General features: G+C 36.8%; 2 protein-coding genes across 2 annotated transcripts in view; one reads left to right on the forward strand and one right to left on the reverse strand.

Annotated features, from left to right (window-relative positions):
- Positions 1-830: 830 nt before the first annotated feature.
- Positions 831-26,677, forward strand: part of LOC115991917 (phosphoglycolate phosphatase 1B, chloroplastic-like) — a 35,987-nt gene continuing 10,140 nt past the window's right edge. The window contains exons 1-9 of the mRNA XM_031115901.1: positions 831-1,266; positions 3,190-3,257; positions 3,455-3,547; positions 3,626-3,697; positions 5,850-5,921; positions 13,713-13,772; positions 13,958-14,010; positions 15,495-15,592; positions 16,985-17,084. Coding sequence (XP_030971761.1) covers positions 954-1,266; positions 3,190-3,257; positions 3,455-3,547; positions 3,626-3,697; positions 5,850-5,921; positions 13,713-13,772; positions 13,958-14,010; positions 15,495-15,592; positions 16,985-17,084 — 929 coding nt within the window. The 5' untranslated portion in view covers positions 831-953. The remainder of the gene's footprint in view (positions 1,267-3,189; positions 3,258-3,454; positions 3,548-3,625; positions 3,698-5,849; positions 5,922-13,712; positions 13,773-13,957; positions 14,011-15,494; positions 15,593-16,984; positions 17,085-26,677) is intronic.
- On the reverse strand, positions 7,306-12,192 carry LOC115991928. The gene has a single exon (XM_031115914.1). The coding sequence runs from the start codon at positions 12,173-12,175 to the stop codon at positions 11,066-11,068; it is 1,110 nt and encodes a 369-aa protein (XP_030971774.1). The 5' UTR covers positions 12,176-12,192; the 3' UTR covers positions 7,306-11,065.

Below are 26,677 nucleotides of genomic sequence, written 5' to 3' on the forward strand. Positions count from 1 at the left end.
TGCCATAACGCCAAAGGTAGACCTACATTCCTCCACCGAGAGCGAGAAAGCACCCAAAGCTCTGCGCGAACAACACGCATATATATCGAGAGGGGCCTTCAACGAGCCCTGCGCGCGTGGGAGCTGTTGCCATGGCGGGTGGTCGAATGAAGGCACAACGGCGGCAGTCTTTTCCGCTTAGCCGGTCAAGGCCGGGTGTCGACAATATAGGTTTGATGATATGATCTTGTAAATGGGTTTGATGAGTTTGAGATTTAGATTTAAGAAAACCATATGAGTTTGATGAGTTAAGATCTAGATCTAGGATTTGTTTGATGATTTGTCTAGAATTGATGATTTGTATAGAGGAGATAGAGATGGAAGAGAGTTAGGCGGAGAAGGGAGAGAGAGTTGACGGAGAAAAGAGAAAATATGATTTGAGAAGTGAGAGAAAAAATTATTAAAAAAATAAAATACAAAGCTATAGTAATCGTGCATATATGCACGGTTACTGTAACAAATGTGCAAATATGCACACTTTTAAAAGCACTGATGTGAAACATTTTTGAAGTAAAATGTGTAAAATTTGTGTCTTTTTGTATTATGCAAAGGTTTACATCAGCTGATGTGGATGCTCTTATATCTCAAGTCTTATCTCATCCACACAAAACGCACACTCATATATATGCACGGTTACTGTAGCAAATGTGCAAATATGCACACTTTTAGAAGCATTGATGTGAAACATTTTTGAAGTAAAATGTGTAAAATTTGTATCTTTTTGTATTACACAAAGGTTTACATCCGCTGACGTGGATAATCTTATATCTCAAGTCTCATCTCATCCACACAAAACGCACACTCATATCCCAATTCCCAAACAACCACTTAAAAAAAAACAAACCTCCAACTACCTCGAACGGCCAACACACACACCCGCGCAAGAAAAATAACACGAGTGCCCAACACCCAAAATGCTGACCAAAACAACAGCCACAGCCACAGCTTCTCTATCAGTAGTCTCTGCCCTTTCTTCTACAACCCCATCTCCATTTCTCTGCCATTTCACTTCCAACAGTTCCAGATTCTTTACCCCACCAAACCCTTTATCCAACTTCTTCAGCATTAGATGGAACACCAATAAACACAACACCTATAACAAGAACAAGTGCAACAACTTTGGTACGTCAAGAATGGAGAGTTTCACAATAAAGGCATCAGCGCAACCTCTTAAGAACGCGGAGGAGCTTATCAACTCTGTTGAAACATTCGTCTTTGACTGTGATGGTGAGGGGTCTTTTTTTTTTTTTTTTTTTACAAGAACAAAGTTTAAAAAAAAAAGGGAATTGCTTTAATGGCGTTGGATTGAATTGGTTTTTTTTTTTGTTTATTAAGTTGTGTTGTGATATGAGGACGGTTTGTTGTGTGTACGTACACGCGTGCTAATATGTTTGTTTGTTTGTTTGTTTAGGATAAGGAAATAGTTAAAACCTTAAAGTGCTTTTGGATTTCATATTCTCAAGGCATTATGCTAATTAATTTAGTTATTTTTAATTAAGGTTGAAGTGAATGAGAACCCCCTTTTTTTTTTTAAGAGAGTGGGGTTGGAAGTTTGATTTATGTTCAATTACACAATTATGATAAACAAATTGAAGGGGAAAAATTGGGTCAGGTTTGCCCTCTTGAAACAATTTAAGTTAATTTCTTAAGAACATTTCCTTTAATCTCTTGAGAAATTTCAAAATTTCCTTTCTTTTCATACGTTGATTGTTGGAGCCCTAGCAATTGCACAATAACAACATATATACTGTGTAATTTCAAGCTAATGGCTAACAAAAAACCAGCTAATAAGAACCAATGGATGGAAGCAATCAACTTGAAGTATAATTAAAAACACTTAAAGAAATGCCTATTACAGATCTTTTTGTTTAGATTGGAACTATTTTGCTTTCTGCACGAGGTAACTTGAAATTGAACTTCATATCACTAGTCTAAAAAAAAGCTTTTCAATATATATTTCTCTGCATACGTATATGAGCAATTTTCAAATTTCACAGATGGTATAAAAATTAAATGAGCCATCCAAACCAGCTTCAAGAACATCGCAATCAGACTTCCCTTTCCAATTTGCGGCTTCCCATCTAAGCTCTGAATCCCATCCCCAACTCTTTTATTGATAAAACAGAGTCGAAGAAGTCTTTACCAAATCCTTCTTTTAGGCCACATTCATAGAATAGGTAATTTACTATTTTCCATAAAACATATCCATTTTTGCCTCATTTTAGGGATCTCTCTGGTAGACCATTTGTTTAGAATGATTAGCCAGGTAATAAAAGAGTGCCTAGGAATTGATTTTGAGCATCAAATTAACTTTTACCAAATAACCTTGGGAAGACCACTTCTAAATAGTCTTCATATGGAATAAAAGTTACAGTCTTCATATTTAGAGGCTTCTCAAGTAACTGAGTCTTCTTGAGAAGTATAAAAAAACCAATGTCTAGGTATTGCTTTGAATGTTTACCAGATAATAAAATCCAATAGGATGCCAACTTTAGCTTATGTTGTTGATTACAGAATCTACAATTTCATTAACATTATTGGCTGCGTCATCTGCCTCCCAGAATCAAAGGAACGAGTCCATCTTTAAGTTTTCAATCCATATATAGTCACATTTTGGTGTTTTGTTCCACTAAAGACATGCTAGTGCCCCAAATTAGTTAAGCGTTGGGAAATTGAGACTTGAGGAGTCTTCTAGTGACATTTTGGACAAATATGTTGGATACCACTTGAATCCAAAAGCTTTAGTCTACCATGTATACAATCTCACTTTTTTCTACTATTTTTTGATCTGGACTTCACACTTGCACATGAACTCCAAGACCAAGCATTACTGTAATGTGTAACAGAAATGCATTCCCAATTTCAGAAAGTTGAATGACTAGGTCTACAATTTGTCATTGAAAAGTTTGAGGCAAGCATAAATGGGATAAATCTAGTGCTAATTTATTGGATAACATTTTAATAAATACTTTTTTCTGTTCGAAATTGATTTCTTTTTTAAATTAGCATATTTGAATTTTCTAATTAAAATAATTAGGTATGTGTTTGCAACTTCTGTTCTTTTTTTCTTTGCTTGGGGGATTGGCTCCAGTTACATTTCTAGTGATAATCTAATCAAAGATCTTTACTTTATTTATTATTGATTTGCAGGAGTTATATGGAAAGGAGATAAACTAATTGATGGAGTCCCAGAAACACTTGATATGCTTCGGTCCAAGGTCTGTATATGAATGTAGGTGTTACCTTGCATGCATTTGTATGTCTATGATAAATTATTATTATTATCATTATTATTTTGTCATTTATCTGTTGACTTCCTTGTGAAATGATTACAATTGGGATTATTGCCGCAAAGTATTGGGCGTCAGTGAGTTGTTATGGCTATGAGATATTTGTTGATTTTCTCTTTCTGCAGGGCAAGAGATTAGTGTTTGTTACAAACAACTCAACAAAGTCTAGGAAACAATATGGTAAAAAGTTTGAGACACTTGGTCTGAATGTCAATGAGGTTAGTTAATAACTCTTCTCTCCCCATGTTTGCTAAACTTTGTTAATCATAACTTCTAATGCAACTGAATCGTTTCAGGAGGAAATTTTTGCATCATCTTTTGCTGCTGCTGCATATTTGAAGTCCATTAATTTCCCAAAAGATAAAAAGGTATTTGTTTTAAATTTGTATTTTACCTGGTGACACAAACAGAAAATTTCCTATTATACCAGCAATGTAGGGATCAGCTCCATATGTCTGGGCAAGAGCCATTGTTTTCAAAGGAAATTTCCATTGTTGGCCATATATCCTTGTATATATGTCTTGATTGCAGTCAAGCTTTTTACACAATTTATTCAGTTACAGACTCTGGAAGGTCTTAACAGGAAGTTATTTTTCCTGTTGATGTTGGACTAGCAATTAGCTTTACATTTTCTAAAACCTAGAGCCTAACCCATATATGTTTAGTAGTGAACAATTTATCTACATTATGAATAATTTATCTACAGTTATAATGTATATCTAGCAAAAGACTCAACAAATGACATGGCACATACTATGGTAATCTGCTTATGGCCATCTTATGGCATAGGACGGATGCCAACACATCCAGTAGCTGTAAAGTCAGGGGCGGCGCCATATATAATTGAGGGTGGTCACAGGACCACCCTCAAACTCGAAAAATAAATAAATTTTATACCTAAAATAAAAAAAGAAATTCTTAATTAATATGGATTGTTGACCACCCTAAAAAAAACTTGAACATCCTAAATAAAAATTTGTCCATTAAAAATAAAATTTGACTTCTCCAAAATTTTGGTCCATCGAAGATTGAACCAAAAAATTGTGAGAAATGCTATGTTCACAATATGTCCTCAACACTTTCATAATAAATCTTAAGTGGCAGATTGTTACCAGTAGGAAAAAAAAAAAAAAAAAAACAATTTTAATAATATGTAAATTAAAACTAGTAACAATTGCCAACTAGGATTTGTTGTGAAAATATTGTGGACGTAGCATTTCTCAAAAATTGTCCAAACAAACAAATTAGCCTAAAAGCCCAAATCAAATGTTTAATTGTGATATTTTAAATTATGTTTACAAAAGAAATATTTTAAAATTGCTATTTTTTTTAATAAAAAAATGCATATTTTCCAATAGCTAGTCAATTAGTACTCGCTTTAGTCTTTAGATGAATTTATTGGATTTATGTGATACATCTTGTACATACACGTATGCACTAAAATAATACCTCAATATTTTATTGAACATGATTAATATGACGGTTTAATGCCTAAGTTGAATACGTTGAATGAACTTGTAACTTACGCATTATTTTTTTGTTATAACTATGGACAAAATTCTTATAAGGAAATCACTTTTTACAAAATTTATCTTCTAAGCAAATTCGTATTCACTTGAATAATCTTCTTTTAGATCCTAGGCTATAAGAAAAGTTCTCATCTTTTCATCCTAATAATCGAGAGAAAATAAAAAGAGCACATTTACAAAGATGTTCTTGTCAACCTCTTTGCCATGATTTCCCTAAAAAAGAAATTAGTGGAGCACTGCATTAATTTAATCTTGATTAGTTTAAAGAATACAAAATATAGTTTGGAACATATCATAAAAAAGGATGATGCATTTTGTTTATATTGTTACTTATTTATGTAAGATGTTGGTAATTGAAAGGGAGATCAGTAGTTTAATGGTTACTTGACTGTTTATATTGAAAAAAAATGTAGTTGATAGTATTAATAATGAAACTATCATACAACAATTTCAAAAAGTGAAAAACTTGTAGAATGAAATTTTAAAACTTTATGTATTTGTGATTTTTTTTTTGTCAATATATTCAAATTTTATTTTTATGAAGTTTTGTTTAATTTAAATTTCTTAATGACTACCCTGAACAAAATTTCTGGAGCCGCCACTGCGTAAAATTTATGGTTCTGAAGAGGATACTTTACTGTTCCATGAAATGAGACTTCTACCATTATCTTCCTTCCATTTGTAATTTATTTCTGGTCTTCTTATAAGGCCTTTATCTCAAACCTATACAATACTGATTAAAATGTTGCACTGTGTTTTCTATTCTGGTAAATGCTTACAAAAATTGCAGAGCATTTTCAGTTTTCTTTATTATCTAACAGTTATATCTCTCTGCTTACGGTTATCCTGCTACCCTGATATCCTTCAAAATTTTTACTTGTTCATAAATCACAAATGGTAAGGCATGTTTAGAAATCTTGTTGATGCCCTGAATGAGTATGCTAACTAAGGGATATAGAAAATACGGTGCTGATAGCTGGTCATGATTTAGGTCTATGTGATTGGTGAGGATGGCATCTTGAAGGAGCTTGAGCTTGCTGGATTTCAATACCTTGGTGGGCCAGTATGTGTGAATTAAAATTCACATAAGTTGCTTTCTTGATCCAAATATACTATAAATCTTTGAGTTTCTTTACATGTTCCAAATATATCTGCAACTTTTACATGATAGTGTGTAAATTTTGTTTGATTTATTTATTTATTTTTTATAATTCTGATATATCAGTTTTGATAAAAAATTTTAAGGATCACGTTAGATATGATTTCCTCTTACTATGCTGTTTGCAAAGCTTCATACCTAATCTGTACTTTTCTCTCATAGAAATTAATGGCTCAGCTGTTCTTACACAGTAGTTTTTGTGAAGTATTCACTCTTGATAGCAAATTTAAATTTAAATTCTGTGGAAGATTTCTCACAAAGCTGAAATGATGGTATGGATATTGGTGACACATAAGAGCATTACAATAAATGACGTGACAACAACAAATGTATTATTCATTTATTTTCATACAAATTGTTTGTTTGAGAATATCTTATTTAGCTTTTTGCTGAAAGTATGCTAAAGTATACTTGTACTTTGAAAAAATTTTAAAAAGTGAGAAAATGAGGGAAAAAGTGAGGTATTAAAAAGTTGTACAAAAAAACTAAAAGCTAAAATAAGCTGATCTTATAAGCTGATGCCAAACAGACACTAAGGGGCTGTTTGGCACGGTTGTTTAAACAACAGTTTTCAGTGTTTAAATAATAATAATACATTTGACACGTATCTCTATAACACTCAAGCACGTATTTTCACAACACTGAAAACTGAACAATAATACTTAAACACTGCTACCAATCGGACTCTAAATATCTAGACTTTTTCTGCGACATCTAGAAACCTAATTCAGTGTCACCTACTCTATAAAAATTATTTGATGCTATTGAAATATAGGTCTCTTGGTTGAATATTTGCTTAATTGCATGAACTAATTGTCTGCCAAAGCTGAGAGTTTCTATTTTATCTTAGGTGCACTGTCTTGACAGTCTATGCCAGTGATTATTCATTCCAACTAAATCATTTTTTCAACTAAAGAAGAACATCTTGGCATGTAAACCAGACATTGCCTGTGATGGAAATTTTAAAGAGCCAATGAGGTCTATATAGATGAGATTTTGTATGATAAAATGATATTTTAAACATAAGTTTCTATCCTATGTTGCATAAGAAGAAAGTGATGTTTAGATAAAGTATAAAATTTCTATATGTTTTGCTTTTGGATGTTGACGATAAATTAATTTTAACGATTTCTCAACAAAGTGCAATTTGATCAACACCATCTTTGAGGATGTTGATGTTTGGAATATAATAATTTTTTCATGAAGCATCTTTATTATTTATGTTAGGGATATTTGTGGTTAGTGCAGATAACAAGTGTGGTTATATGGCAAGGTTGTTGTATGATTGTAATGCAATTGTATTAGTAGTTTCATTGTTTTTTTTTTTTTTTTTTGATAAATAACGGAATTGTATTAATCAAAAGTCCAGGTACACCGGGGGTGTACTTGGAAAACAGTATATCAAACACAAAAATTACAAAGATCAAGCATTTCTAAAAAAGTAGAACAAGGGAAAAGATTAAAGGAAGAACTCCACTCTAGCAAGGTGTGAAGAAGAAGAGATTTAACTTCTGAAATAGACCGTTCCTTCCCTTCAAAACATCTTGAGTTTTGTTCTCGCCAAATACACCATAGGACACAATGTGGGACAGCCCTCCATAAATCAATGCTCTGATGCCCACCGAAGGAACCTTGCCAACTTGAAAATAAATTAGAGACACCAAGCGGCATAACCCATTGAAGACCAAATAGAGCCCACACCATAGACCATAATTCATAAGCAATAGGACAATGAAGAAGAAGATGATTCACCAATTCTCCACTCTTTTTACACATATAGCACCAATCTACAACTGCGACACCCTTATACCATAAATTTTCAGTCGTCAAAATCTTACCCAATGAGGCAGTCCAAGAGAAGAAAGCAACCTTAGTAGGGACCTTTGAACGCCACACAGGCTTCGAAGGGAAAGAAATGTCGAGAGTAGAGGAAAGGGAGAGATAGTACTCACTCACTTTAAAATTCTTATTCCCAGTTGGTTTCCAGCATAGTTTTTCTTGACCTTCACCATTAAGGGGCATTGAATTGATAAGATCTAGAAAAGTGTAAAAATGTTCTGTTTCCCAATCTTGGGGAGATCTAGAAAAAAGAAGATCCCAGTGAAGTTTCTGGTTGGGAAAGCGCATAACATCTACAATAGAAGACTCCTTATTACAACTAATATTATAGAGTTCCGGAAAATCCTCCCGGAGAGTACAACTCCCACACCACACATGATGCCAAAATTTAATTTTGTCACCAACACCAACCTCGAACTGAATGGATTTTGAAAAGGTTGGCCAGCCTTGTCTTATGGTTCTCCAAAGATTAACACCATAAGGATTAGAGACTTCTTTTGTACACCAACCTCCCCAATCATTCCCATATTTAGCCTCAATAACCCGCCTCCAAAGATGGGTTGTCTCTCTTCCATATCTCCACAACCATTTCCCCAACAAAGCTTGATTGAAGGTTCTCAAATTTTTAATGCCCAAACCGCCATACTGCAATGGAGAACAAACCTGGGCCCAATTTACTAGTCGGAATTTAGGAGACTCATCTATCCCACCCCATAGAAAATTTCTTTGAAGCCTCTCAATACGAATAGCAATATCCGCAGGAATAGGGAAGAGATAGGAAATAAGTTGGCAAACTTGAGAGAGTGCTTTTGATTAAGGTAATCTTACCACCTTTTGATAAGTATAATCGCTTCCAACTCGTTAATCTTCGCTCCATTCTTTCTAGGATAGAGTTCCAAATCGTCTTGTCCTTGAATTTAGCACCTAACGGCAGTCCCAAGTAAGTCATTGGCAAAGATGACTGTCTACAACCTAGCAATGCCACAAGCTCCCCCATATTAGTCACCTCTCCAACTGGAACTACTTCTGACTTAGCTAGGTTAATGTGCAACCTTGACACCGCCTCAAAAGAGGCTAAAATCTCCTGCAAATACTCAATCTGACTTGCTGTAGCATCACAAAAAATTAAAGTGTCATCCGCAAAGAGTAGATGTGTCACCATGCGGGGGGTATTAGACTTGGTACTAACAGTGAAACCCGAAATGTGTCCAGCCAGAACCGCACCATCCAACAAACGACTTAATGCCTCCATAACAATAGCAAATAAGAGCGGGGAGAGAGGATCTCCTTGGCGCAGCCCCCTAGAGCTCCCAAAGAAATCCTTAGGGGAGCCATTTATCAAAATCGAAAATCTCATTGTGGAAATACAAATCAGAATCCACTTTCTCCATTTCTCAGAGAATCCGCAATGCTGCAACATATACATAAAAAAATCCCAACTGACATGATCAAAAGCTTTCTCCACATCCAACTTACATAAAATCCTAGGAATCCTTGCCTTGAGCCTACTATCCAAACACTCATTAGCAATTAAGACAGAATCTAGGATTTGTCTATCCAGAACAAAAGCATTTTGAGACTCAGAGATAATTCCAGTAATCACCCTTCTCAGCCTATTAGCCAGCAACTTGGAAATGACTTTATAAATACTACCCACAAGACTAATAGGTCTAAAGTCTCTCACACTGACAGCATCAACTTTCTTTGGAATGAGAGCAATGAAAGTTGCATTAAGGCTTCTCTCAAAGATAGCTTGTGAATGGAAGTTGGCAAGAACCTCCATAATTTCAAGTTTTAAAAAGTCCAACAAGCCTTAAAGAAAGCCATTGAGAAACCATCTGGTCCTGGAGATTTATTGCCATTACAACCTTGGATGACACCATATACCTCCTCTTCCTCAAATGGTCTTTTTAACCAAGCAGCTTCCTCCTTAGAAATCATAGAGAATTCCACTTCATCAAGCACAGGTCTTTGGCCCTCATTTTCAGAGTACAATTGTTTGTAGAAATGAGAGATGCAAGCTGCTATTGAATTAGGATCCGATGTCAATTCACCTTCCACCAACAGATTGTCTATAGTATTAAATCTTCTGTGGGAGTTTGTTGTTCTATGAAAGAACTTAGTGTTTCTATCCCCCTCTTGAATCCAAAGGGCCCTAGATTTCTGCCTCCAACATATTTCAACCATGAGAGTTACCTTTTCAAGACCAATGCGAAGCCGTTCTTTTTCCAAAGTCTCATCATATGATAGAGGACGACTATCTTCCAGCAAGTCAAGTGCTTCAAGGTTCTTCCATAACTTGTTCATCTTATCCTCCACATTGCCAAATTCTTCTACATTCCATTTCTTTAAATCTAGCTTCAAAGCTTTCAATTTGCTTGCAAACCGAAAGCTAGGGGAACCTTGAAAATGATAGGACTCCCACCAAGTTCTCACTTTCTCCACAAAACCCTCTGCCTTTAACCACATATTCTCAAAGCAAAAAGGACGACTGCCTCTGTGAAAATTTCCCCCTTCTAACAGAACTGGAAAGTGGTTTGAAAGTAATCTATGCAGTCTTTTTTGACAAATATTAGGAAAATGCTCTTCCAAATCAGAAGAGAGAAGAAACCTGTCAAGCCTAGACCGCGAAGCCACTTCTCTAGAATTAGACCAAGTGAAAGTACCTCCCTCCAATGGTAAATCAATAAGATTGTGTTCAGAAATGAAATCTGAAAAATCAAGCATGGTTGATGAGAAAGAGTCTGCACCACGTCGCTCCGAAGGAAATCGCACGACATTAAAATCGCCTCCAATGCACCAAGGCACATTCCATCAACTATGAATGCCAGCCAGCTCTTCCCAAAGCAGTCGCTGGTCACAATCAGAGTTTGGTCCATATACACCAGTGAAAGCCTAAACAAAATGATCTACCACATTCTTAAATTTGCAAGAGACAGAAAACCTTCCCAGTGCTTCGTCAATTTTTTCCACCAGCCTTCTATCCCACATCACCAAAACACCCCCCGAAGCACCTATAGAGCCCAAATATAGCCAATCCAAATGTTGACAACCCCACAAGCTCCGAATCTCTCTCCTTGTTATCAATTCCATTTTTGTTTCTTGCAGACGAATAATGTATACACCCCAACCTCTGATCATGTTCCGAATTCGAAGTCTTTTTTCACAATCATTCAGCCCCCTAACATTCCAGGAGATAATTTTCAGATTCATTGAGGCACCACAGAATCCCGTTCCCCACTGGCAACTCCTACCAAATCAGAATTATTCTCAAAGTTCCAAGAATTTAGCAGACTTTTTAACTCCCGACGCCCTTTATAACTTGTCTTAGGTTCTCTCTTCTGAGAGCATTCTACTTGCATTTTAGCTTTCTTCCTAGCCTCCAAAGCTAAAAAAATTCCAGTAATTTCCGCTTCGAAGCCTTCCAAGGAAGTACCCACAGATTTCCTAAAGGCTTTAATTCGTTTCTCAACCCATGGTGATAATTGAGTGGAAGCATCTGCCACTTCTACAAGTGGAGCAACTGGGTTAGCCATCGCCAAAGGTTGCACAACCAATGGTTCTTTAACATTTTCCCAGTTTACAAGACCCCCATCTGATTCCCCTAACTCACAATCTAACCCTGAAACAACAGAAACATTATCCAGAGCACCATCATATTCATCCGCCCAACTAACAATATGCCCTTCTTCCTTGAAAGTGTTGTTACCCTGTCCGACAGCTCCCTCGAGATTGGAAAAATCCGACAAGCTCCCAGGAGAGTGGTAAAGTGAGAGAGGAATAGCTATATGCCTCCCTCCACGAAGCTCTAAGACCCATTTCTCTGAATTACCCCAGGTGTGCTCCAAATCTTCAATGAAATTCTTAATGTAGGGGTGAGGCTCAACATGACAATCCTCAGTTGTAACTAGCACCGAAGTTACTGGCAAATCGGAGAGTGTAGCACTGGCCACCGCAGTAGTGCTCGATTGAGAAATGTCGTTGGTCAACGGTGGGAGGTTGATGCCCAACACAGACCCAAATTGTAAAGAATCAGCCCGTGGTGGAGAAGAGCTGCTGTTGTTGGTGATGGGGCTGTTCTTCAGTGGTGGGGAGATATTGATATCGGTTGTCGATGGAGGAGTGGGATTGTTCTTCACTGGTGGAGAGATGACGCTGTCGAACAACGGAGTGGTGTCCTTGATGATGGTGGACGTCGGAGGCATATCGGTATCGTTACTAGTGGTGCTCCTCGGTGGGTTAGAAGTTCCGTTGGTGGTAAAGGTAGTTGAAGGATGCATGGAGGGGAGGTGAGCTTTATCGGCATCATATCGGTGCATTGATGAGAGTGGGTGGCTTTAGGCTTAGGAATAATGGGTTGCTGAGGTTGGGCTTTAGGCTTAGAAATAATGGGTTGCTGAGGTTGGGCTTTAGGCTCAAAAATAATAGGTTGCTGAGGTTGGGCTTTAGGCTTAGGTTTGGGCGTACATGTTACGGCCCTTGAAAGTATTGGGCCTCATTCCATGGCTAATTTGATTGGAGCCCACATCTTTAATAAAAGAAGAAACCACAGCCCACTACGCCTCTTTCCCACGCTCTACACATAAAGAGATATCTAGAGTCAGCAAATCTCTTTTGGCAATCACATTAATATTAGACAAAATATCAACCCCGAATTGTGCCGTATCTTCCCCAGAATAACTCCTACCTTGATCATAGTATGAATTACTGGGAATTTAGGTTTCAAATTTTGAAAGACAGAAATTTTCTCCTTACCTGTATTTTTTGCACCGCCGTGATTATGAGGTTTACCAACCACCACTGCCGCATCAGCCTTCGGTGCACTTTGTATTCTATGAAGTGATCCCTGACTACTCAGGGAAGTTGGTTTTAAAATTTTCCTCAGGTTTAAGCCAAAGCCACGCCAGCCACTACCCAACCTTCCCTCCGGTATCACTATATTACCCTTCCATCGACCATGAAGAAGTTCAGAAACCATTAAAAACGTGCCATGGGCGTTGGACCCCAATTGAAGGATGAAAACAATTTCATCCTCTCTAATCGTTCTTACATAATGACCAGGTGATCGCTTTGAAATTAGTTCCTCCAAATGGAACAAGAATCGGTTTGCACTCTCCTTCCCCATAAAAAAAGAGCACATTGAGGTAAGGTCTCTCTCAAAGATCTGTAATAAGTAATAAGAACCCCCTTCCTCAACGGAAAACTCAAACGTTTTGGATTCAATGAAGAAAAATGTGGAACCACCCATTGTAAAAAGAAAGAAAGCAGCAGCTACCAAATCAGAAAGAAAACATGAAATCTAAGCAGCAGCAACCATACTGTGAAGGAAGCACAAAATCTATGGCTAATTCAAGGTAGCCAGGCCTCATATGTGACTAATCTGAGGTAGCCAGGCCTCATGGTTTGTCCTATTCAGATACTCATACTAGATTGTTAGAAACAATGCATGCCATAGTTATTTGACCACAGCATAAAATGCCAAGTCATATTGTTGTATAGTGTATTCAGATTGTTGTATACAAGTTAGTGAGGACAAGTGGCAGGGTGGTTATGACAGGGTGGCAAATTAGTTAGTTAGAAGTTAGTTAGGAAATTGGGTTTAGCTGTTAGTACCAGTCACGGGTTAGAAGGCAAGGCATTAGGCAATTGTATAAAGGCAAGAGAGTTGTAAAGAAGGATCAATAAGAAGATTGTTACTCAATTTACATTCTCTTTTCTCTGTTTCCTTCTCTGTTATTCTCTCTTTTCCATTGGAGGACCAGCTGGCCTCGAATTCAGCTAGAGAACCTATATCTATCAATCTACTCCTTAACAATAATGCTTATATATGCTTATTTATTTATTTTAAATTTTCAGGATGATGGTGGTAAAAAGATAGAGCTGAAGCCTGGGTTTTTGATGGAACATGATAAGGATGTATACTTCTTTCTTGTGCTTTATGAATGCATTTCTGATTTGAGTTTCTCTAACAGTTTGTACAAGATAAAAAAATTACATTCAATCTTGTTTATGGTTTGTGCATTCTTTGGTTCTCAAAACAATTTCTTTTGCCATGATTCAAATTTCAGCCATAACAATGGAGTTTCCTCATTGCTTTCTAGGTTGGGGCTGTTGTGGTTGGGTTTGATCGCTATTTTAACTACTACAAAATCCAGTAAGATCTCAAGTTTTTAATTACAAGACACAGACACACATTTGTATTGGCAGAACAGCCATTACCTTTTCATTGAAGCACATTGTATAATTGCTGCTTTGGGTATAATCTCTGGCAGATCTTTTTTCTGTATCTATGAAAGGAATGTGGTCCATAATCATGAATTCATGTAGAATTTAGAATTTAGAATAACACTTTTACAGACAAAGTTATTGACAGGAGTTACTTTTTTTCCTCTGAGAACTATATGGAGATGTTTAAATTCCAGGCCTTTCTTTTTGTCTTTTTTTCTTTGTGCCTGGAGAGGGGAAAGCTAACACTGTAGAAGTCTGAAAAAGAAATTTTATTTTGTTACTATTATTTTTTAAAACATTACCTTGTTAAGTAATATATATTACGTATCCACTAGCACCTGCTATTGCAGTCAGCGTCTTATTAATTGCTGGTGACGGTATATGTTCATACCCTGATTTACTTGATAAATAAGAATATCCAAAATTTATGCTTCTAATACACTTTTAAAAAGAGATAATCTTATTGATAATGATAGGATAAATTAAAGATAGGTACATCTCAAGTACATTGTCAAATAAGGAGGTAATAGAGAGTATGATTTTGAAAATGATAGAATAATTGAAAAGAATACATAGCTGACCCGAAGTTTTGGAACCAAGACTTGGTTGTTGTTGTACATTCCAAGTACATGGGAAGTATACAAACGGACTCACTGAAGAACTATAACCATAATCTTAAGAAATTTAAAAACACCCAAATACAGGAAGCAGGACACAGCCTAAAGCAACCATTTAGTCTAATAATGATCTCAAAAAAAACAAATTAGAGGTCTGTCGTAAAGGTCATACCAAGTGCATTGGACTTTTGCTTCCGTAGGTTTAGGGAGGTGATTGGCATACAACCTTATCCCAAATTTGGAAATATTGAATCCCAAACTTGAACCTGTGGCACTATGCTTGGGTAAACGGAAGATGCTTTATCTTATTTATTTGTGCTCAATACCTTTGAAAATAGTTCCTTCCAAATCTATGTTATTAACTGGATTGATCAGAATCAATTCCATGCTTTGGTTGAAGATTGTAGTTACACATACAATAATTTATATCCTGAATTGTCAGTTCCTAGGGACTTTATGCCATCTATATATTATAACGTTAAGTAGCTTAGAATGTTATCAATGGAAGCCCTAATTGTACTCATTTGTCAAAGTTAACATACAACTTACTTCAATCACCTAGTTTATTGTTGTAGCACACATGTTTATCTACACTATTCAAAAAGGTGCACCTTTGCTTTTATTTAATAGTAATCATTAGTCTTTATTAACTCAAGTCACCACCATTAGTGTAAATACAATTGTCAAAGTTTTCTTTAAACCTCTGATATCATTCTAGTTTAATCTTGCTACATATATTCTATCTAGCCTTCCATGAAGTGAGTGATTAACAAATTATTTTCTTTGATGGAAGGTATGGAACACTCTGCATACGTGAAAACCCTGGTTGTCTTTTCATTGCTACAAATCGTGATGCTGTAACTCATCTAACAGATGCTCAAGAATGGGCAGGTTTACTCCTTTCCCGCTTTTATTTTAATTTCGATTTTCATAACCTTACCTGCCACTTGTATAATGTAGATTATTTTTTTCATTTTTAAAAGATGGGGAACTATAGCTTGGCAAAGATGTGATTTATAATTTAGCTCAGTGCTTACTTAGCATATTATGTTAAAAATTTACTTTCTAAATGAAGAGGAATGTTGACTGGTTCGGGGGAGTCACCCTCCAAGAAATGTAGAGAGGGAAAAGACAAGGAACACCGAGAAGAAGAGGAAACAAATTGTAGTCTTATTTCTGGTTGTTTTATAAAAGGTACATCACAAGTATTTAAGTTAGGCTCACCTTTACAACTGCCTATAGGAAGCCAGATTTAGTAACTAATTGCCCAATAGTCCAGCTGTACAATTAACCCCACTACTAACTAACTAATACTCTATCAGTGGACACAAACCACTTGCATCCTCATGCTCTGCTATTTGTATTTTTCTGCGCCTGATTTAATACTCAAATTCCCTAAACTTGAGCTTCATTGCAATTTTCTTTCCACTTTTCATTAACAGTCGTTTATGCTACCTGTTCCTCAATAACTGTAGTTCCTTTGTGGATGTAACTTCTATTCTGTTCTCTATATGGCCTGGTGGTGCTCCAGTTGATCTTTAATACATTGGAATCATTATCATCTCTATGTTATAATTAAGTATTAGAGTCTAATTCCTTCTGGCTATGGAAACGAAATATTAGATAATTTTTTAAAGTCCAAAATGCTGTTCTCTAACGTAAACTGGTGAACAACTATAAAGCATTGTCTGAAATGAGCAGTTGTCACAAACTTGAGAATTTAGTTGAGAATTGACTTTCTAGATCAAATACTCATATTTAATTTTTCACAGCTTAGACTATGACAAAGAGGGTAGCTTGTCATGAAGGCTCCATCACAAGTCTTTTGATGAGCTCTCCTTTCTTCAGCATGTAAAACCAATGCATCACCTAATCATGTAGAAAAACACGGTCATAATAGTAAGAAATCAGCTTAACAGAGTCAACACTCACCCTAATTTGATCACAAGCTGTGGTCAAATTAGGACAAGAAATGTCCAATTTTGACTGTGTATAAAACCCTCATATAATTTGATATCCATTAGCTAGACCTGGGAATTTGCATTTTTATGTGTGCTAGATTGAATTGAAATGGACAAAATATCATGAAAGCTTAGATAAGCTCAAGCTAGCTTTTCCAATTACTGAAAACCTCATAGGAATTAAAGTGCTGATCCAAAGAACAACTTAATCAATCTTAGGAATTGATTCCATTTTGGTTGGATGGAGAACCCATCTTGATTTAATTTATTTGTAGTTGTATATAATCTTTTTATTCACACTATAGTTGGTACTTGATTTTAGGTGGTGGTTCCATGGTTGGTGCTATTGGTGGATCTACTCAACGTGAGCCACTGGTTGTGGGAAAGCCCTCAACTTTTATGATGGACTACTTAGCAGACAAGTATAGCTTCTGATTTCCTTATTCTTCTAGCTCGTTTGGCTATCAATAATACAAATGCTCTTTGACATCAGCAAATATTATCTGTTGATATATTGTAACATATCTCAAAATGCTATGAAGTTCAGATATATGCATTAACATTAGTGCACTAATTTATTCAGAAAGTTTTTGTTACATTTGTAGAAAATTTGGTTAAAAGTAGGAAAATTGTGTGCAATAGAACCATATTAGACACGGTTCATGGGGAAGAAAGCTGGCTGCATCTAGCTGTTAGCTTCTGTATATTAAATAAACCTAGCATCTTTTGAGCTGTCTTGGTTGTCTTTCATAGAACTGTTTGAATACTAAATTGTAAGGTAACCTCTGTTACAGAATTATGAAGATGTAATCTTTTGGTAGTGGTGGAAAGAATTGAAATTGAGTTTGTTATGTTTACTTGGAATCTTTCCCTCCCTTCTCTCTCTTCCTTCCTAGTCTTTCCTCTATTGTCTCTTTTATTTTATTTTTCTGATTTCCTCTATCTTCTCTTACTTGGTGATATTTTCAGTAGCTCTTCCTCCCTTTCTTGTTGATATTTTCAGCCATTCTTTCCTTTCCCCTTGCTGAAATCTTACCAGTTCTCTATGCTCCCTCTTTCTTGCTGAATTTCACTGAAATCTCATCTTAGAATCCCTCCTAAGTTTTATTTTTGTTATCTAAATCCTGTCCACTTCTTTCTCACCACCCTCCTAGCAAGACAACCTTAATCCCAAAGTTTTAAAGGCTTTCCTGCATCTCTTCATAATAGTATATAATGTATAAACAGGATAATCTCTGATGGTGGTTAGAGGAAAAAATATCCTCTTTGGAAGTATAAGATTAAGGAAAAGCCCAAGAAGAAGTGTACATGGTAGTTAGTTAGGTTCTGAGTATTTTAATTTATTTTATAGTTGATTATTCTAGACTCAAGGTATTCTAGTAATTCTGTAATTTTTAGGTATGTGCCATAGTTTCGGACCTTGGGTTTAATATTATTAATGAGTAAGTCTTATTTAGTTTATGGGTCTTTGAGTGTGGGCACTCGTTTGATTCAATTAGGGTTTGATTTATTAGGAGATGTTAATATTTGTGGTGTATATAAGCGTGTTATTGTGCTTAAACAAGGATGAGTTGATCAATTAAATATTGATATATTTCTCTTTCTTTCTCTTTGATATTTTGCTCCTATTCACGCTACTGCTCACAGACTCTGGTGAAATCAGATTTCCCTTTTTTCTTACCTCTTTTCAACCTTAAATCAAATCTTTTCTCTTCAATACAAAACCCTTGTCATTCTAACCATAACCCATCTTTCTAAAGGTTCTAAACCATAAATCTACAAATCCTCCCAAAGTTTAACCAGTCACAAGCACATGTGGACAAATTCTCCAATTGGTCCTACATCATTGCCACAATCTTCTAATTAGGTTTGATGAATAAGCGTTTGCTATATAAGTTTGAAAGACAACTTTGAGTCTTTGACAGACCACTTGCTACAAATATTGCAACTTCACAACTCTTATTTTATTTTATTTTTAATACTGACTACTTGCCAGAAACATCTCAACTTCATCAATGTAGTAAATAGAAGTATAGAACATCCATCACTAATTCATCAAAAAAAAAAATTCCATCACTCCATTAATTTGCAATGTCCATCCCTATCAGTCCACTAATTTGTCAACTTTGAAAATGATTTTGGATGGTGTGGTGGACATTAGAAATTAATCTTGGATTAGGGTGTTGATTGGGAGCATTTATAGTTTAGGGGATTAAACAATCCTCAGAAGCGAGAGGCATGTAAAAATCTTCTCAAGGAGTGGAAGTGTGATATAGTTTGCTTTCAAGAAACTAAGCTATCTTCTTTAAACTCTCCTGTTGTTCGAAGCCTTTGGGGTAGTCCGTTCCTAGATTGGGTTGCTCTAGATGCAATCAATACTACCGGGGGGGGGGGGGGTGTTACTGGTTTGGGACAAGAGAGTTTTCGAAAAAGTTGATTGAGCTGTTGGTCTTTTTTCTATTAATGTTTTACTGAAGGGGGTGGTAGATGATTTTGTATGGGCTTGTTCAGGAGTGTATGGGCCTAATGATGATAGTCAACGGGGTGCTCTATGGGAGGAGCTTACAAGGATGCACTCTAGGTTGAATACGGCATGGTGTGTGTTTGGGGATTTCAATACCATTCGTTTTCCGAGTGATAGATTTGGTTGTGAGGCTTTTAGTCGGCTATGTTTGCTTTTTCAGACTTCATTGAGGCTAATTACCTTGTGGACTTACCTCTTGAAGGGGCTTCGTTTACTTGGTTTAGAGATTCGGGGATAGATTGTATGTCAAGAATTGATAGAGCCTTGGCATTGGTGGATTGGGTAGATCACTTTGTAAATGTGTCTCAAAGGGTACTCCCTACCCTTGTGTAGTTTCTGATCATTGCCTACTTCTGGTGGTGGCTGGTAGTGTTAATAAAGGTCGGAGTGCCTTTAAGTTTGAGAATATGTGGTTGAAAGAAAAGGGTTTTATAGAGAGGGTTCGGCAATGGTGGAATGGGTACTGTTTTTCGAGTTCTCCAAGCTTTATTCTAGCTCGTAAATTAAAAGCTCTTAAAGATGACTTGAAAAAGTGGAATAAGGAGGAATTTAGGGATCTGGCCTTTAGTAAGAAATGCCTTTTATCTGAATTGTTGGGTTTGGATGCTAGGGAGGACTTGTCAGGTCTTTCATAGGAGGAACAAACTTGTTGTATCCAGACTAAAGGTGAGATTGCACATCTTGCCTCTTTGGAGGAGATTTCTTGGAGATAAAAGTCCCGAATTTTATTTGTAAAGGAGGAGGACAATAATACTCGCTTTTTCCATCGGGTAGCAAACTCCCATAGAAGAACTAATCATATTCGGGGTATAGAGGTGAATGGCGTCCTCTATGAGGATGAGGAAGAGGTGTGGGCTAAGGTGGTTCATTTTTATCAGAGTTTGTACACTGAGTCAGATACTTAGCGCCCTTCTATGGATGGATTAGAGTTTGCTAGAATTGAGGAGGATGAGCGGCTTGAATTAGAGAGGGATTTTTCTAAGGAGGAAGTGGTAAAGGTTCTTCAAGAGATGGAGGGTGATAAAATCCCAAGTCCTAACGGTTTCATTATGGCATTTTTTCAAAAATGCTGGAGTGTAGTGGAAAAAGATGTCATGGTTTTTTTTGATAATTTCCATAGGAGCTCAGAGTTTGAACGGTCTCTGAATGCTTCTTTTCTATCTTTGATTCCCAAGAAAAATAATGCATTGAATATCAAAGATTTTAGGCCTATTAGCTTAGTGGGCAGTGTGTATAAGCTATTGTCTAAGGTTTTGGCAAATAGATTGAGGTGGGTGCTGGATAAACTTATTTCGGAGTCACAAAATTCTTTTGTTGTTGGCAAATAGATTTTGGATTCAGTGCTTATTGCTAATGAATGTTTAGACAGTAAGCTGAAGTGTCGTACTCCAGGGGTAGTGTGTAAGTTAGACATTGAGAAAGCATATGATCATGTGAATTGGAACACTTTATGTTATCTGTTGGAGAGGATGGGCTTTGGGGGTAGATGGAGGAGATGGCTAAAGACTTGTGTCACTATAGTTCGCTTTTCAGTTCTGGTTAATGGATCTCCTATTGGTTTCTTTGGTAACTCTAGAGGTCTAAGACAAGGTGATCCTTTGTCTCCCCTTCTCTTTCTTTTGATCATGGAGGTTGTTAGAATTTTGGTTAAGTGATTAAACTCGCCATTTCCTAATAGCTTAAGCTTTTGGGACAATCGGTAATTTAACATAGTATCAGAGTAGGAGATCCCGAGTTCGATTCCTGTCTTCATTCTACCTCCCATTTAAAATGTTAAATTCCTACTTGTTCGGCCCCCACTTACTAAAGGAAAGTTTAGGCCTACAAGTGAGGGGGAATGTTAGAATTATGGTTAAATTATTAAACTCGCCATTTTCAAATAGTTTAAACTTTTGGGACAATTGGTAATTTAACAAAGGTTTTAAGTCGTATCCTAAAGAAAACTGAGGAAGGTGGTTTCATTCAGGGTTTTCATGCGGGTCCTAGTAATTCTACTAGTATCCGTATTTCTCACCTATTATTTGCTGATGATACCATTCTTTTCTATGATGCCTCTAGAGAGCAAATTCTTTTTATTAGGCTGGTTTTGACTTGTTTTCAAGTTTTTATTAGTTTGAAGGTGAATGTGGGGAAAAGTGAAATTGTCCTTATTGGGGAGGTGAGTAACATTCAGACTTTGGCTAATATTCTTCAATGCAGGGTGGGCAGTTTGTCTATGATTTACTTGGATATGCCATTGAGAACTTTGTATAAAACAACCTCTATTTGGAATCCGATCCTTGAGAGGATGGAAAAGAAGCTTTCAGGTTGGGAGCGGCTTTATTTGTCAAAGGGTTGTAGACTCACTTTGCTGAAAAGTACCCTTTCAAGCCTTCCAACTTATTACCTTTCCCTTTTTACTATCCCTAAAACTGTGGTGATTAGATTGGAACGCATTCAAAGGAACTTCTTGTGGGGTTCGTCAGTTGAATGTTTCAAATATCCTTTGGTGGCTTGGAAAAAGGTTTGCTTACTGCGTGAGTTGGGTGGTTTGGGAATTTGAAATTTGGCATCTTTTAATCAGGCCCTACTAGGGAAATGACTTTGGAGGTATGGCCATGAAACCACTCATCTGTGGCGAAGGGTCATAGCCATGAAATATGGGGAGGGAAAAGAGGGTTGGTGGTGCACTAGAGCTTGTAGAAGGGCTCTTGGTTGTGGGTTATGGCGGAGTATTAGTGAAGGGTGGGATATTTTCGCTAAGCATTTCTCTTTTGTGGTGGGGGATGGTTCTCGTATTCTTTTTTGGCATGATAAGTGGACTGGGGATGTTCCTCTTAAAATTTTTTATCCTCAGTTATTTTTGTGTTCAGGCAATAAGGAGGCTTGTATTTCTGAAGTGTTAAGCCCTCTAGTGGGTGATAATGACAGAGTGTGGAGTTTAAGATTTTATAGGGAATTTAATGATTGGGAGTTAGTGGCTTCCTACTCCCTTTTTCATTTCATCCAAACTCGAATTCCTAGGGGTGGAGGGTGTGACAGGCTTTGTTGGGATCTTAATGGAAGTGGGAAGTTTGATATTCGGTCTTTTTATCATAAGATTCAAAATGTAGCTTCTTCCACTTTCTCTTGGAAGGGCATCTGGAAAGTTAAAGTTCCTAAAAGGGTGGCTTTTTTCATGTAGACAGCAGCTCATGGTCAGATTCTAACCTTGGATAACCTTATGCTTCGTGGTCGCCCTTTGGCGAATTGTTGTTGTATATGTTGTTGCAATGCGGAATTTGTGGATCACCGATTACTTTTTTGTCCGATAGCTCATTCTTTATGGATGTATATGGTTCGGCTGTTTGGGATCGATTGGGTGTTGCCAGGTTCAGTTGTGAACTTATTATTTGTTGGTATCATTGGCTTAGGAAGCATAGTTCTGATATTTGGAATTTGGTTCTAGATTGTTTATTGTGAACCATTTGGACTGAACGGAATCGGCGGTCTTTTGAAGATGAGGGCAAAACTGTGGTTCAGTTATTAGAGTTTTGCCAACGGACTCTCTTTGATTGGTCTCGTTGTTGGGGTTTCTCGGATTGTTCTACCCTTATGGATTTTCTTTCATAGATTAGGGCTGCTTCTTTTTGTTCCTTTTTTTCCTTCGTTCACTACCATGAACTCTTTGTATTTTTCTTGTTCTTCTTTTATTAATAATATTCTCTTCTTACTTATCAAAAAAATGTGTGGACAATTCGATTGAGTGCATAGTTTTTGATGGATAGCTAAAACTAACCCTATTTATTATTTGATTTGATTTCCTGGTATACATTCTAGGAGCTTACTTGTTAATTATTCATTATTTATTTTTTTTTTATAAGAATTATTCATTATTTCAATCACTTAGCATGTGCTGGCCAAACATCTGGAATAGTAAATAGGTAGTTAGTTAGTTAGTTACTCTAACCAACTAATCATAGCTGTAACTACAACAGTAATTGATTACCTGCCTAGGGAATCATTACAGGTGATTTAATAGCCTATCATGTAAGAATCCTAATGTTACAAACCTATGGATAGAACTTATCCTTGAAAACCGGCTTGCAAGGAGAGGGTGTCCAAGAGCTTATAAACACATGATTAAGCTTATACTTAATTCAGGTAGGACACTAGGATCATAACACACCACCACACTTTGCAGCCGACATCTATGATGGCTCACTCTAGCGACACTGACCTGATGGTAGCCCTTTTTCTTTGGTGGCTCCACTCACTTATCAGTTATTTTAATCTATCCTCTAGGTTGTCCCCTCCGGGATTCAACCACAAAACCGCAACTCATTTGATCTCATACTCAATGAGTTACGCCCGATTACTTGGGATAGTGGTTGGCTCTAACACCAAATTTTACAAACCTATAGGTAGAACTCACCCTTAAAAACTGTCTTGCAAGGAGAGGGTGCCGAAGAGTTTATAAACACATGATTAAGCTTATACTTAATCCATGTGGGACACTAGGATCATAACACCTAACATTTCCTTCCACATTTAAAGCAACTTGCCCACAAGGTGAGGGAAAAGGAGTTGCAGCTTGTAAAGTGATTCCCAAGTAGCATCTTCAGGTGGTGCTCCCAGCCATTGAAACAAAACCTCAGTAATAGTTCTAGACCTCAGAGTTTTTGATCTTGTCTGCAACAAGCAATAGTTTTTGGCACTAAATGTCCTTCATTATCTTGAGGATGCTGTGTAGGGAAAGGAATTATATGTTCTCAGCTTAAGCTTTAAGCAAGAAACATGAAATGCAGGATGGATCTTAGAGTCTGAAGGTAAGTCCAGCCTATAAGCCACTTGTCCAACTTGTTGCAACACCTTGAAGGGTCCGAAGTACCTTGTAGATAACTTCCACTTGCCCTTGTAAGCTAAAGATTACTGCTTATACAGTTGAAGTCTCAAATAAACCCAGTCACCAACTTGGAGAGATCTGGCAGTACAATGCTTATCTGCTTGGAGCCTCATCTTTTCCTGTGCAGCCACCAAATTACCCTTAAGAAGAGCTAGAACATCTTGCCTTTGTTGCAACAATGTGTCAATAGCATCCACCCTAGTAGTACCAGGAACATAAGCTTGTAACTTTGGAGGAGGAAAAGCATATAAGGCTTCCAAGGGACTTAGCTTGAGAGCTGTGTGGAAGTTGGTGCTGAACCAAAACTCAGCCAAAGGAAGCCACTCAGCCCACCTATGAGGTCTGTCACTAGCAAACGCTTTTAGGTATTGTTCCAAATTTTTATTCAAAATTTCAGTCTGGCCATCAATCTGAGGGTGATAAGCTGTGGACATGGCTAACTCCACTCCTTTTAACTTGAACAATTCAGACCAGAAAAGAGAAGTGGATCTAGCATCACTGTCACTAACAAGAGTCACTGGCATACCGTGAAGCTTGAATATGTAATGCATATATACTGAAGCAACCTTAGCAGCAGTATAAGGATGACAAGTGGAAAAAAATGAACATATTTTGTTAATCTCTCCAGCACAACCAGAATCACTTCATAACCCTGGAACCGAGGCAACCTGTCCACAAAATCAAGACTAACATCAGTCCAAGGAGTGATAGGAATAGACAAGTGTTGGAGATGAAGTTTCAGATTTGATTCTCAGGAAAACATCACATTCTTGTATGAATACCTTGAGATTAGCTTGCATACCCTGCCAATAGAAATCCCTCTTAGCCCTTTGGAATGACTTAAGAAACCCAGAATGGCCTGCAATGGGGCTGCTGTGAACAAGATGCAGAATTTGGGACTTAAGTGGACAATGAGATCCCAAATAAAAACATTCCTTTGTAGAAAAGCAACCCATTATGAATAAGGAAGCCCTTAGGAAGAGACTCTCTTGTAGAGTGAGACTTAAAAAGCTGTTGAGCAAAGGCATCTTGGTGATAACTATCTTTAAGGAAAGATAACCAAGTAGGATCTGGTAGAGACACTAAAAACAAGCTAGCAGTCTTGTCCTCTTGCTGGTCAGATTCTAGAACCAAGGGTCCTTGCCTGGAAAGAGCATCGGTCACTTTGTTCTCAGTGCCTTTATTGTATTCAACCATAAATGCATAGCCCATCAACTTAAACAACCATTTTTGTTGAGTTGGTGTAGCAATACTTTGCTTTAGTAAGAACTTCAAACTATGCTGGTCAGTTCTAACAATGAAGGGTCTACCCAACAATTAAGACCTCTATTTCCTCACAATAGTGGCCAAAGCTGGTATTCTTTCTCATAAGTAGATAAATGAAGGTTTTACCCTTCAAAGTATGGCTATGAAAGGCAATTTGATGTAGGACAAGCTAGGCTTCCCACCTAGATTAGTCCCACCGTAGACTTTAGGCTTCCCACCTAAGGTGTTTGGATTCACCACCAAACAAACATAGTGCAATTTTTGCAAATAATCTCAATAATAATAATCATAGTTTGTGAATACAAAAGAAATCATCCGGATCTTTATATGCAGCTTCTAGGAATCACAAAGGTAAGGATAAACTCTCCTAAACAATGTCAAATACTAATCTGATAATCCTAAACAATTTCAAATACTAATCTGATAATCCTAAACAAAGGATAATGATGAACAACTAATCCTAACCAAACTCAAATATCAATCCAAACTAAACAAATAATTACGTTACAATCTGAAATTATTCACGGAAAATCTAAAATGAAATATTGAAATAACTTTTGGTTATGCTCCTACACTATACTCACCTGGTTTAAGAAAACTCGACCTCGAGTTTTGTAGTGATGAAGAATTAGGACTTTGTAGCGTACTACTTCCTTCAAATTAGAAATCACCCTAGGAAGCACTGAGAGTAGAATGACCTTCAATTCCACGACACTATAGAACTCCTCTAGAAACACAAAATCAATGTGTTGAATAGGCACAATTTTATCTTGAACCATAGTATCAACCTTTTGGACTTCATCAACCTGTAGATGTTCATCAACCTCATGGATCATGAAGGGCTCAATAGCACTATCATCATAATCAACCTCCACATCAAGTGCACCCTCTAAATCTTCGCTCACTTGTTGAAATTTCTCTTCTTGTGTAGTCTATAATAGGTTCTTCTTGCTGCATGAATGTTGAAACATCATCTATTGGCACTTGTACCTCTATTTCAACATTAGTCTTTCGTGGAACCTGAGCATCCTTTTTCTAAGTAGAAGAGTCTAGCAAAACCTTTATTATTTTTCTTAAGCTATGGCGGTGAGTTCTTGATGGAAGGATGAGGTGTTTTCTTGCTGAATACTATCTCTGTGGTGTAGAAAATTCCCATGAGAGTATTGAGGTTGGTAATTCTCTTGATAGCATTGGGGAACATATTTCTCTCTAAGTATTTGTTTTATTTCATTCCAATCAGTTATGGCAGGCTTGCTCCTTCCTTTGCAATGATTCTCAATACTACGACAAAAGTTTCTAGCTCTACTTCTCAATTTCAACTAGGCAAACCTAACCTTATTAGCATCTGGTAGACATATTTG

This window comes from Quercus lobata, chromosome 1 (genome assembly GCF_001633185.2).
Source record: "Quercus lobata isolate SW786 chromosome 1, ValleyOak3.0 Primary Assembly, whole genome shotgun sequence".
Taxonomy (NCBI): Eukaryota; Viridiplantae; Streptophyta; class Magnoliopsida; order Fagales; family Fagaceae; genus Quercus; species Quercus lobata.

Bases quoted from the DNA above. Each gene is read 5' to 3' on its own strand.
- LOC115991928 (XM_031115914.1), bottom strand. From the start codon at position 12,175: ATGCACCGATATGATGCCGATAAAGCTCACCTCCCCTCCATGCATCCT.